This window comes from Furipterus horrens, unplaced genomic scaffold (genome assembly GCF_987537825.1).
Source record: "Furipterus horrens unplaced genomic scaffold, mFurHor1.1.pri manual_scaffold_5, whole genome shotgun sequence".
NCBI lineage: Eukaryota > Metazoa > Chordata > Mammalia > Chiroptera > Furipteridae > Furipterus > Furipterus horrens.
Window position 1 is genome coordinate 24,966,726 of NW_028327175.1, and position 13,450 is coordinate 24,980,175.

The following is a 13,450-nucleotide window of genomic DNA, read 5'->3' on the forward strand; positions in this document are numbered from 1 at the left end:
AGTTCTTCATGCCCCTTTCTGATCAGTTCCCCAAGCCACACCTAGATGGTATCCTTGTTTAAGATTTCTACCATAGAGTAGTTCTCCGTATTCTGAAAGTTCATATAAAAGGAATCATACAGAACGGTATTCCTTTATATCTAGCTGCTTTCAGGCCATGTTTTAATGTATTATTTATTTATTTTTAGAGAGAAGGGAAAGGAAGGAGAAAGAGAGGGAAAGAGACATTGATCAGTTGCTTCTCACACACCCCAAACTGGGGACCTGGCCCTCGACCCAGGCATGTGCCCTGACCAGGAATCGAACCAGTAGCCTTCTGGTCCGCAGACTGGTGCTCAATCCACTGAGCCACACTAGCCAGGGCTCAGGCCATGTTTTAAAGATGAATCCATGTTGTTCATGTATCATGGGTTTATCCCTTTACACTGCTGAGCAGTAGTCCTTCTCCTGAGTATGTCATACTACATTGAAAATATATCATAATATCTTTGATTTACCTTATTCTAACAACATTTTCAGAAATGCATCTCCAATATTTCTAAACATGAATCTACTTTTGTTGGCATCCTTGTTACCTTATCACAGTATTATACATTCAAAAATGGTTCTAAGATCACAGTAGTCTTCTAAGATACCTAACAGATTTTTTTATAACACTTATATATTTTTATTTTATTTTACTTTTTAAAATTTTATTGTTTTTCTATTACAGTTGTCCCATTTTTTCCCCCATTGCTCCCCCCCCACCCAGCCCACCCCATCTCCCACAGTCATTCCCCGCCCCGATGTCCATGTCCATGGGTTATTTATACTGACACAGATTTAATATTAAAGTTGCCCTTTTCTGAAATTCACTTATAAAATTTCACTTTGGATGGGAGGGGGCAGAGAGTTGGGGGTAAAAGGAGGATCTAACTCCCTGGTCAGTGGCATATCAGAGGCCATGGTTTCTCCTTTGCATTTGTAATAAGTCATTTATATGCAATCGAGTCCTTGCTGCTTTCAATCCTCTCTGCAAAGGTGGGCACCCTGTGTTATTCACACTCTCTGCTGAGCACCTATGACCAACATTGTGAACCAAAGAAGCCCCTGACAGATGAGCAGAAACACTGTACAAGGAAAACTACAAACAAGTAACCTGTGAAATCTCTAAGTGAGACAAACATGATTTCCTGTATTCTTGAAGATTTTTACAATAAAAGTTTTTTTTTAATGGCTTTGATGCCAAACATTAAATGTGCCACATACTCTCAATGCGCAGGCCTTAAATAATTCTAATTTTGCATATAGCCACACAGTATGGGGTTTCTTCTAATGGCAAAGACCTAGGGTTGTGTGACATACTAGAAAGAAATGGCGGCACTGGCCTTGGAGCAGATTTTATACTTACAAAAGCAGTGAAGTCGATGTTTCATTACCCATTACCCACGGTCAGGAGAATGACAGCTAAAACAGGGTCAACTGCAGGCAGGGCTTTATCTCAGAAACAGAAGCTAAACTGTATTCTAATCCAAGATTTTCAAAGAACAGATTGTCACCACTGGCCATGCATAAGCATACAGACAAAAACGTCTAATATCCTCGTGGCCTAATGAACCAAATTATATATGACATTCAAAAGTACCTCATCTTTTAATCAAAATTTATTTGGCACACATTTGACTGCATTCTGGCAACCCAAAAGGCATTCTGCACGTTATACCATAAGGCTCCATTCCTTTTTGTACTAAGTAACTACCCTGCAATATTTTTTTAAAAAGATGAGCCACCTCTATCTTTACACCAATGAGAATATAATTAATAAACTTCCCAATGGGCCTAGTTGTTACAGTGCTATTTGTAAAATTTTACTGGTAGGCCACTTTCAGAAAATAATAACATCATGAAATTAAAATGTAAAAAAGTAAATGATTAAAAAACATTCAAAGTCACTTTTTTAAGAGGGAGGAAAAAGCTTAATATTTTATATCTTCTATATAAAACTTCACAAGTAAAAATTTATGATTATATAAAAATAATAATGATGTATACACATATGCATATTAAAAATCTGAATTTCTTACAGATATATAGCTTGCTATACTTCAGAAGGAGCTTTTAAAAACAGAAGAAAATATGAGAATAATCCACCATATATGTGATAGATAAAAATAAAAATATTGTCCCATCCATTAGGTGGAAGTTATGAATAATACTGCATTTTATGTATTCCAAATACAACGTAGGAAATTTCAGTTTCCTTAGTCATCTATGACTTACGTCAAAGTAGGATCCTGCATGCTCCAATATTAGTTGAGTAGAATCAGGCTTATTTTTGCAATAAGTGACATACATCTGAAACTTGTCTGCCTATAAAAAAAAAAAAAAATTAGAATATCGCTTTCTAATGGCTGTACGTCAAAACATGCCAAACTTTTATGAAGAAAAGAGACCATGTGGATAACAGGTATTTAAGCCCCAAATTAAAGAAACCCTATTTAATAGACACCTATTAAAATAAGAAACACCTCCTGCTGATACCACATACCTCCAGAAGCTGCCCCTGACCCAGAAAGTTGGGGTTGGGCACCTCCTCTCTCTCCCCACACAGTGGTGCGTGGAAATCTGGGCAGTATGCTTAGATGGTACAATCACCAGGTCACTTGTTTGCCGTCCCTCTGGACTGGGTGATCCTGCCCCCACCCTGGCAGGACCGGGCACTCACGTTGAACTGTGAATTCCCAGGGTCACACTAAATGGTCTATTTCAAACCACCATCACTGACAAGAATAAGTTCATTATGCATTAATAACTAGCTGGGGAATGTAAATCTCCGAAACAAAGTCTGGTTCTCTGTATGTAGCTACCAGTAGAAGATGGTGACAGGAAAGAAATGAACAATGTCCCTTCTAACTTCCTTCAAAGACACCAAGTAACTGTGGGACAAGAAGAAGCCGAGGTTTCATTACCCAAGTAACAAAGCAATGCCCAACGTCCTCCGGCAACTGCTCATATTTTTCCAGCTCTTTCAGGAATATGCTACAGAGAATAAAAATGGGATCATATTATTATGATGTTTTAAAACATTTTAGTAGTGAAACATGCCAGAAATTTGACCAAACATACCATGGCTTCAGGCAATGCCTGAATTTCATCATTTTAATTATGTGCAGTGAAAAATGTATGCCCTCTAGATTCTGACATTTAACAAAATACATAGCTCTTATCTAGGGTAAGTTATTGTGACTTCCAGCTAATCAGTTTAACATTTAAACACTTTCTAATATAAATTTTATCCCCATAGCTGACTTCTGGGAAAGTGCTATGTTTAGTAGCTAGGGGCATGATGTAGGGGTGTAAATATTCAATCAGAAGAAGCCCCTTAGATTTTAGTGCCTTTTTGTTGGGTTAGAGGCAGTGAAACTCTGGCCTCACGTCATCTTTCCATAGGCTATTGGGCTGTGCAGACTCTATCTAAAGGAGCTTCTGCTGCTTTTTAAAAATGTCTTAGAAATAAGACTATGTGCCTCCTCTGACCAATGAAAAGTGCATTTTATTTTGCACAGACTGCACATCTGTCCCGTCTTATCTGAAAAGACTGAACATCAGCCTGCCGCCCATGGAAGCCTGTTCTTTCTTTTAACCCTAACAAATGACTTACGTAGCAGCTGATGGCACAGCTTGAGAGAAGTTAGGGTTCTCACAAAAACAATTTTCACAGTTTTCCTAATCTTATTTCTACAGAAAGTGAGCATGAATATAAAGTTGAGTCTGTACTAAAATAGTCTTGAGAATGTCAGTCTTTCTAAAGAAAGCCTGCCAGACTTCATTCAAATTTCAACACAGTCACTGAAATCGATGCTTGTTTCCCTTGGAAACCTTGATTTCTTGTTACGGAGCATCAGCACAGGGCTGAGATTCCAAGAGTAACTACCCTGGCTCCCCAAAGATAAAGCTGCTCACTTGTTGTGGAACTCGTAGATTTCCTGCATGTTTCCGAAGATGATGAGCTCTTTGTTCACAATGCCGGGGGGGATCTCCTCCACGCCGCTGGTCATTTCCCACAGGTAGGTCTGACCAGGAAGGAAACGAAGGCATTAGACAGAAACCAACACCAGATTCTCAAGAAACAGATGTTTCTAACACCTGTAGATATGGACCCAGAGTTAACATTTATCTGAAAATATATCTTAAGAATGGAAAAAATAAGAAAAGAATTAGAAAAGCATAAAAAACTTGGGGAAAAGAAAAAAATATAAAAGCTCCTCAGTTGCTATAATACTTAAGAATAGTCCCTATACTTTTCAACTCTTAACTTTTTTCTAGCTTTGAATTTTGGAATAAACCTAGTCCACAAGGTACACGGAATATTCATAAAATTACTGAGTATCAGTTGTCAATTATAATTGGTAGGCACCTTTCTCTGAAGCTGCTGTAAAATTCTATACAAAGGGAATGTCAGCCAGGCCGTCATGTGATAAATGGAACAAGAGGATTAATGCTGTATCATCCCCGTAATGAGCAGAAAACAAGCCTAGAACTTCACAGAAGTGCAGAAACATGAAACCAGCGGCTTATGCACATTTTAAATCTCAAAAACAATGAAAAAGTGTGATTATTTTAAGAATTACTAATAGGTAGGAATAAATACAAAATTATCCTCAATCTAAATAAACAAGTAAAAAAACTTACTTACATCCATACACTCCCGGAGGTCTCTTACGTAAGCCTTTTCAGTTTGAATTAACTCAGCCATTATGAACCTTAAACAGAGGAAGACAGCGAACAGTTTAGTTACAGTCAAGATACACTACCTACTTTTATGGTTTATGAAATAATAAAATGGTTTAAAAATCATCAGTCAGTAATGTATTTCTAATAATTAAATCAAGAACAGATAGAACGATAGCAGTATTCAGCCACCAATTCAAAGGAAAAATCAATTTACCGACAACCTGGGGTCAGATAATGCTCTGCTGGGGGCTGTCCTGTGGCTTGCGGGATGTTTAGCAGCTTCGCTGGTCACTACCCATCAGATGCCAGTAACAACTCCCCTTCCCCCACATGAGTGATAACCAAAATGCCTCCACATTACAATGTCCCCCAGGACAAAACTGCCCCTGAGAATCACTGGTTTAGAATAATCTTTTTGTCATATTAATATCTAGGAAAGTTTACTAATTGGCGACGTTTAAACACCTCTAGTTGTGTTATTAATTTCTTCTCCTTAGTATTGCTACTCCGGACCTATTGGTGACAAATGGGACTACATCAACCTGTCAGCCCCAATTTTAACAGGGGTGTGGGGATAAAAATAACAAGATACTACTTCTGATGCAGGGGATAAGGAGACAGTGCAAAGAGTCAAGTCTGAGCTACAAAAACTAAGCACATTCAGAACAAACAGAAGTCATCATGCCATTTGGTTTCAAAGCACACACAGAAGCATGTGATAGCTTCTTGAATTTTTCAGTGAATCTGGCAGGTTCCTCAACACTGGCTTACTCTTTCCTGCGGGCAGATTTCCGTTTTTCTTCATTAAGCTCATGAGCAGCATCGCGCAATTTCACCTCTGACCCAGGGATACTGGCTGGAATGATATCTAGCTGAAGACTTTTACTCTGTGGAATAAGAGAGTCAATGAACTTCGGTGAACTGCATCAACAAACAGGACAGAAGAGCACCGTGATTTACTCAGTTCACACAAAGCAATTTACCGATTTGTTGGAATCTGAAGAAATCCCCAGGGCTTTCTCCAAAGAGGTCCTGTACTTCTCCATTCGCAGAGAGAAATCTCTGTACCTCTTATCCACAGCGGTGACACATTTTTTTATCTCTGCCGCATGGGCATGCCCTTTTTCACAAAAGCCATCAGCCAGTTGTATCAATAGCTTCACCCTCTCTTTGGTTTGCTACAAAAAAACAAAACATCAGGAAAGTATTATGAAGCAAATAAACCCAGCGGCCAGGAATTGGGGGCAACTTGCCTACAAGTCAGCTCTGAACCCGAAAACGCTGTTGGCAATAGAAACTCAGACTCATGCCCCGAGTCCATCCTCTTCAGCTCCCTGAGCCAGGACTAGCTCCCTTTGATTAGCTCCTCCACAATGAATGGCATTTTTTTAAGACCTGGGATAACAAAACATCTAGACTTTCAATGTCTTCATGTGGTCAGTACTCAGTAACAATCTGTAGAATTCACAAATGAATATTCACTTGGGATGTCTTCTCTGTGATTCCAGAACCACCCTCCTTTGAATGCAAACGTATTGATTACAAAGACCGTCCCTGCTTTACACATGTTTACTATGTGTGTCCAGTTAGATCAAAGGTTCCATATGGGTAGCAGCCATTCGAGATTTTGCTCTTCCTGACGACCAGGTGTCCAAGGCTCTCCCACGGCAGACACTCAGCAGAGTTCCCGATGAAGCTCCTGGACATCACACATTCACCTCTCTTTTCACTCGTGGGAGATGTGGAGGAAAGGTCACTAGTCAGGTAATGATCTCTGTAGAGGTATTTTAAATTTTGTTCCCTGTTTAGAACTCTCCCTTTTAGAAAGATTATTTCAGCCCTGGCTGGTATGGCTCAGTGGATTGAGTGCCATCCTGCAAACCCAAAGGTGGCCAGTTCGATTCCCAGTCAGGGCACATGCCTGGGTTGTGGGACAGGCCCCCAGCTGGGGGCGCTCAAGAGGCTGCAGATAGATGTTTCACACACTGATGTTTCTTTCTCCCTCCCTCTCCCTCTCTAAAAGTAAGTAAACATATTTTAAAAATTATTTCATTTTATACATAGAAAAGCCCTTTTATTAAGTTAAGCATTACGTTTCTTATTTCATGTAAAGTTAAGGATAAATATAAAACATTGATTCTCTATATATGGCAGTAATTTCACTCAACTGATTTTTCAACCATTTTTAGTCACATTCGTTTCATTTATTTTTACTATGAGGCTTCCTTCAACATTCCCACTGGAATTTCAAATGAGTACAGTTACTCTTCTGCTGTGGAACCTGCTTTTCTCAGACAAACTTTAACTAGAAAGTCTTAAGTCAGGAGTTTGACTTTAAAATCCCCCAAAAGAAAGGTCAGAGTTCAAAATCTGGATAAATTACCTTGGTTTGCACAATAGAAGTTTTGAGCCAGAACTCACCAGGTAACCTATCAAGTCAGCTGTAAAGATCCTCAGACTATACAGGAGCCCCGGGCCAGGGGCAGAGCCTGAGCACCCAGAGTCCAGCACCCGTGCCAGCTCTCGCCTTGGGCTCTGTGCACAGGTGCTCCTGCTGTCCACAATGCTAGTCCCCTAGGTGTTGCCATGGCTCCTTCACGTCTTTGCTCCACCAAAATCCACCCCCTGCCTTAGCCACCCTTCCCCATCTGCTCAACTGTTTCTAACAGCATATAGCACCTTCTAACAAGGATGTAATTTACTTATTACACAATTGTCTGTCTCTCTTCTGTTAGGTGGTAACTGCCACAGGCCAGGGACACTTGTTTTGCTTACTAATATCTCCTGCACCTTCCACATATCTGGCATATAGTGACCATTCACCAAATATTTACTGAGAAAATAAATGAACATTAAGTTCTTTATACAAAAGTGTGTATGCCTGTAACTGTAATGGGCATAGTAGTTACTGATAATCACATAAATACATATGCTTCAAAAAATAAATGAAATCAAATCTCAAGGAATATTACCTCTGTGAAAAAAAAATCAATATTGTGGATTCCATAAAAGCTGTTTAATTGGAAAAGGTCAGCAACATTGAAAATACTCTCCAGGTTTCCAGGGCTTTCATTTTGTGTGAAAATGAACTCTAGTAGAGTGAACTAAAAGGACAATGTCTGTTAAACAAACGTTCTGGCTTCTCGTCAGCGTGAAACCTTTCTGAAGATAAGACAAGCCTAATTATAAACCAAGGAAACAAGAAGTCTAAGTTTCATATCTGGAAACTTGAAGCATAAATTCCAAAAGGAATTAACTTAGAAACACTATTAAGTTTTAATATCAAAGGGAATTAATATGACCAATGCAAGACTTGTAAAAATTAGGTTGCCTTTTTCAGCTTTCACTGCCGTGTGCCAAGACAGTAACCTGCTGAAAAGCACAGAGAAGTGATGCTGTCCCAGCACTGAAACCCAAACTAAGAAAGCTGTATTGTGTTTTAAGTGCTGGGGACAGAGAAGTAAGGATAAAAAAAGACAATGAAGCTGACCTACGGGAAAAGAGAAAACAAAACATAGCAAGACACTGCAGGAGGATTTCTGTCTTTGTGTAACATCACAAAACAGACCAGATGCTGGCATGTAACACCAATAAGCTGATCCTGATTATAGGAATGTATTTTAAAATGCATTGAGTTGTAAATGAATCGCATTGTCTTAGTGATAAGAGGCTTTATTTACATTAACACTAAAAGTGTTGCAGTACTAATTACTCTTACAATTGGATTGGAAGATCATCCTGTCAGGGTGAAGAATTCTCTATATAACAGTAGAAAACTGATTTCTTTGAAGACAGTCTGACAGAGTGACAGAGGACAAACAAGAAATCAGCCTAGTTTCAACAGGAGAACCTAAACGACACCTCCAAGCACCAAAGCAGGTGCTTTCTGGTGAAAAGAAAGACAGCCAGAAGCCAGACAAAAATGTTGCTAAGAAAAAAAGGTGAGAGGTGTCTTTAAAACCTACCAGTTTCTCTCATTAATATAGCCAATGAAAGAAACAGTTCTATTTGTGATACAGATAGGTCAGATGTCATCTATGATTTCAGATGCTTTAAAAACAATAGAATATAAGGGCAAAAAAAAAAAAAAAAAAAAAAAAAAAAGCCTGTTACTGATCATTCTTCCAATAATCATACTCCAAATTTGAGGAAACAGGAAATTTAAGAATAACAGGAAGACCTTTCATGAACATCCACTGGTGGAGCAAAGCTGCCATGCTCCTCACTCAACTCCTGACAGGGACATTCACGCCATGTCCTAGGTGCACGGGGGCCCCTGAGTGGTGCGGTGAACAAGCCGTTTGGTCTTGCAGAGCAGCCTGCAGAGTGGAGCATGACTGAACCTTAGAGTCAGTGAAAAGGAACAATTCTTACATCTACACTGAGTGCTATCTCTAAGTATTTTTTTCATACCTTTATATTCAAAGGATATTCAGAGAAACAAATATAGATCATACCATGCACACAGTTCCTGCCATTTATTATCCCACTATTAACAAAGATGAGAATTACACAGCGAATGGTGTGCTGTGTCCAGAGGAAGGAAAAGACTGGATCCTCACCTGCAGAGGCAGGACAGGTCAGCTCCCTGGGGGCGCCCATGGCCCCCTGTCTGAGGCTGTCCTGCCTGCTTGCCTGAGCCCGCCCACCCTCCCAGTGCTCACAGTGCCCCACAAAGGGCCCACTCTCTTCACCAACCAGCCCTGCCGTGGTCAGTCTGTCTCCGCTAGACTATATGTTTCCTCAGAACAGAGGCCAGGGGTTCTGCGTGCCCAACACCCTGAGGCTGAGTGGAAGGAAGTTAACTTAGAGCTTGGGGAGGGGAGGGGGCCGGGAGCAGAGGGCTGGGAAGAAGAGGAGGAGTCAGAAAACTGTTACAGAAAACATAAAAAAGTACAAGTAAACATAATACAAAGTAGCTGTCTTTATCCCATATGATTAAAAAATTCCTCTTTGTTATGTTTGCAAGCCAAGTAAAGGGCCACACACACACACACACACACACCAATCTTTTTACTTTATAGGGACACTTCTTTCTAACTCAAAATATTACTTAGCTTGATCATTTGTCTTCTACTTTTAAACTTAATTTTTAGCTTTTTCTAATAACTCAACATCTATCATTGAAAAAAAATTGCAATAAATTATATTCAAAAACTTTGAAAAACAAAGAGGAAATACCAGGGGTTGAGAAGGAAACTCCAGAGAATTGCAAACTGTTTGGAGGTAGAGGAGACAGCCTCTGCAGGTCAATGAGGAGATTCTTATATATTTGCTTAAAAATCAATATTTACTCACATATACTGCATATGCCATAAAGGTGTGTTTAATTTTATTTTGACTTTTGGGTGAAAACTGAAACGGTCTCCAGTTTTGTAAACCTGTGAACAACCACTAAGGGCAATGATGTGAAGCCTGCCAGCCACGAGCACGGCCGGCTTCATGCTGGGTGGGGTGGAAAGGGTGCTGCTGGGTGGGGTGGAAAGGGTGCTGCTGTGACAGTTTTCAGGAACTAACAAGAGGAAAGACGGCTCCCACAGAACAGTTCCAAGTCCAGCTGGCAACACCGTTTCATAAAAACAGCAAGTACTCGGAAAATACCTTAGCAAAGAAATCAGAAAGAAAAAGAGAATAATAATGAAAGGGACCAAAGAAATAAAAAGGAAGCAGGTGGGAAGTATCTGCAGAAATCAGAGGAACAGCAGCAAACAGCTCAATGAAGGAAAAACTGAGGGGCAAGTGCCAAAGGCAGTAAGAAGTATCAAAAATATCATGTGTAACAATCCCTTTGTCGCCCCATTTCTGGTTTCCTAAGGTATTTCTTAACTGATACTTTTGAGAAGTACTTTATTTACTTAAAGTATCCGTTCTAGGTTATTTTGGACAAACCCAAGCAGATGCACAGGCCACTGTACAGACGCGCACGGCTGATCTGAATGTACCTTTGCAGTTATCTGGAACTCCTCGTGCTCCTTCAGCAGCTCTTGCGTGTGCTGTATACTCGACCCCGTGGAGGTGTGTGTGGACAGGTAGAACTCCCCGTTGTCATGGATCCATTCCAGAGCCTGGACAGGGAAGGAATGAAAAATGTTCATGGCTGAACAGCGGTGAAGGTCCATATTCCTCAGGATCTCATATAAATGTGGAGTCACAGGCCAAGGCTGACGCACCTCGAGAAGTACGCCTTCAAAGACAGGCAAGTTTCTGAAATAAGTATCATAATTCTAAAACTTAAAAAGAAATTGACAGTCTAGAAAGTTGTAATTGTGTCACTTATCTAACAACAACTAAAAGGTCAAGAGTTTCTTATAATTATGAGCCCAATATCACAATAAAAGCACTAAGATTCTTTTTCAAGAATACTGGGATGGTGTGGGTAAAGGGGTGGGCTGAGACCCTCTTATTGTTAAATATTGAGACATTTTACAACCTGAGACGTTCTAACCAAAAAAAGAAAAAGATGTGAATTCCTAGCTTTCCAAAGTACAACTTCAGCCCTTTCTTCCTATTCTTGGATCTGACATGTACCCACTCCATCTGTTTTGAGGGCTCCTCAGAGGGCCTGTCATATTGGGTGTGAATGAGCTCTGGGGAGATGACCGGGAAGTGGCTGATTCCCCAGGTGCAGGAGAGAGACGGCCACGGCTGGAGAGAAAGGGGCCAGCGAGGTGCAGACTGCAACAGAAAGGCACCGTTTTCCCTCACCTATTCTTTCATGGTTTTAGATGGAAGCCATTTGTTTTCCTTCCATGTTCACAGAGCTGAAGTGAAATCAGACTTATTTCAGCTACGTATGGAAAAGAAGCATGAGAAAGTAGAAGCTTTTATGTCTGCCCTTTATAATCTCAAAGTTAGCCACTGTCATTTGCCGGTATTGGAACAGAAACATTACTGTCTCTGTTGGACATTTTGCAGCATTTACAGTGTTTTAGGAGAAAAAAAATAAAAAGAAACCAATGACCCAAATTACTTACCACGCAGTTTTCTGGCTGGTAATTTAGTTTTGTTATGCCTGAGAGTGCCTATCCCATCTCGGAAACAATGTTAAACCTGGTTCTGAATCAAGGCAGAAAGCCATTTGTCAATTTATTCAAAGGTCCTTGGCTTCTCTATTCACACAGCCAATAGTACCTGAGTGCCTGCTACAGAGTCAGGTGCTGGGTGAGGCACCAGGGAATGAGAAGCTTAGGCCCTGCCGCTGTAGACTGGGAAGTGGGGAGAGATGAAGAAAGACGTACAAAAGACGAATGAGAGAGGGGAGACCTTGCTTAGAAGGGCGGTCAGCGGAGGCGGAATCAGAGCTGGGACCTGCAGGCTGAGAAGGGAGGGACTTGGGAAGGATGGAGAGAAGCTGTGCAGGATGGGGTAGAGTACTGGGGGGCGGTATACCCCATGGCCCAAGCTGAGGGAGCCGGGTCCACTGCAGGGAGAGGCTGGAGGCGAGGCTGTGGAGGGTGGAGGGCTGCTGTGTGGAAAGGGATTGGAGCGAGTGGAAGGAACCACACACCTGTCAGCAAACTGGTTCAGAGGTTGGGCCAGGTCATGGCTGGATTTAGATGGCACAATGGCTCCGGATGTGAGAGGGTCAGGCAGATCTGACACTCACGGGAGATCTACATCTATGGGCCCTGACGATGGTGTGAAGACAGGGGGGAAGACAGGAATCAGGAACCACACGCCCTGCAAGATGAGGAGACACAGGGCACAAGGACTCTTCAGTCCACGTCTGCCCTTAGGGAGGCCTAAGTGGAGCCACGCCAGGGAAGTGGCTGGGTTATCAGTCTGGGTACCAGAAATGGAGGTCAGGGTTGGAAGACGGCAACAGAGAAGATAAGAGAGGAAAGAGAAACATGAATGAGCCTCAGCTGAGCACTGGGGAAAGTCAACACCCAGAGGCGGAGATAAGGAAGAGGGGGCAGCAGAGTGTAGACAGCAGAGGGCAGGACTCTCCCAGGCAGAGCCAGGGCTGGAAGGCCCCTCTCTACCACCTGGGGGGCTGCACCCGATGAACCTCCGGGTGCCAACCTGCGAACTGCAACCCAACCTGGGCCTCAAAGACAGGCCTGCCGTAAGCACCGCCACTGACTATGGAACTGTAATCATGTACAGAACGGAGCCCTAAAGGTCCATATGGCCAGTGGGCCATGCTTGGTCATGGCCTAAATGTAATGATTTTATATTTGGCAAATGAGCTGACTTTGGGAAAAAGCAAGAACACATTACTTCTGTCAGGGAATAGTTTACAAATTTGTTCTGTGTAGCTGAATGACTCCTTGTCTTTTGACAGAGAAATTAATCAAGATATGTGAGAAAGAATTATGACATAATTTCTAATTAGAAACAAATCAGGTTACCCTAAATCTAAAACATGCTTGAACTGTTTTAAATAAAATGTTAAGAAAATGTAATGTAAACAATAAAAATACTACTACTTTCCACCTCTGCTGGGAATATAATAACTACACCTGGGCAAGTCTGCCAAGATGAGAAAAAGGCCAAGTCAGGCCACCAGGTGTGGGGACCTGAGCTCCAGCTTTTCAACCCCTAGGGAGCCAGGCCACCCACTGCGAGACTAACATTCCCCCACATGGAACAAAATGTGCTCCCTCAGTGGAAAAGCTGTATGAGGAAGATGTAATTTTCTTAGGCTATAAGATCTTACTAAACGCCTGCTCCGTGACAGGCACACAGTAGGCTGAGATGGAGCATGTGAGACAGCCCCACGGATTCTGAGGCT

The 13,450-nt window shown here is 41.5% G+C and overlaps 1 protein-coding gene across 1 annotated transcript in view; it reads right to left on the minus strand.

The window, feature by feature from the left end:
• The window catches only part of TRIO (trio Rho guanine nucleotide exchange factor), a 329,457-nt gene that overhangs the window by 99,700 nt on the left and 216,307 nt on the right, over positions 1-13,450 (minus strand). Inside the window, exons 21-27 of the mRNA XM_090276222.1 lie at positions 10,656-10,778; positions 5,697-5,891; positions 5,485-5,600; positions 4,676-4,742; positions 3,943-4,052; positions 2,949-3,018; positions 2,260-2,349 (exon numbers count right to left, since the gene is read on the minus strand). Of these exons, the coding sequence (XP_090132348.1) occupies positions 2,260-2,349; positions 2,949-3,018; positions 3,943-4,052; positions 4,676-4,742; positions 5,485-5,600; positions 5,697-5,891; positions 10,656-10,778 (771 nt within the window). The remainder of the gene's footprint in view (positions 1-2,259; positions 2,350-2,948; positions 3,019-3,942; positions 4,053-4,675; positions 4,743-5,484; positions 5,601-5,696; positions 5,892-10,655; positions 10,779-13,450) is intronic.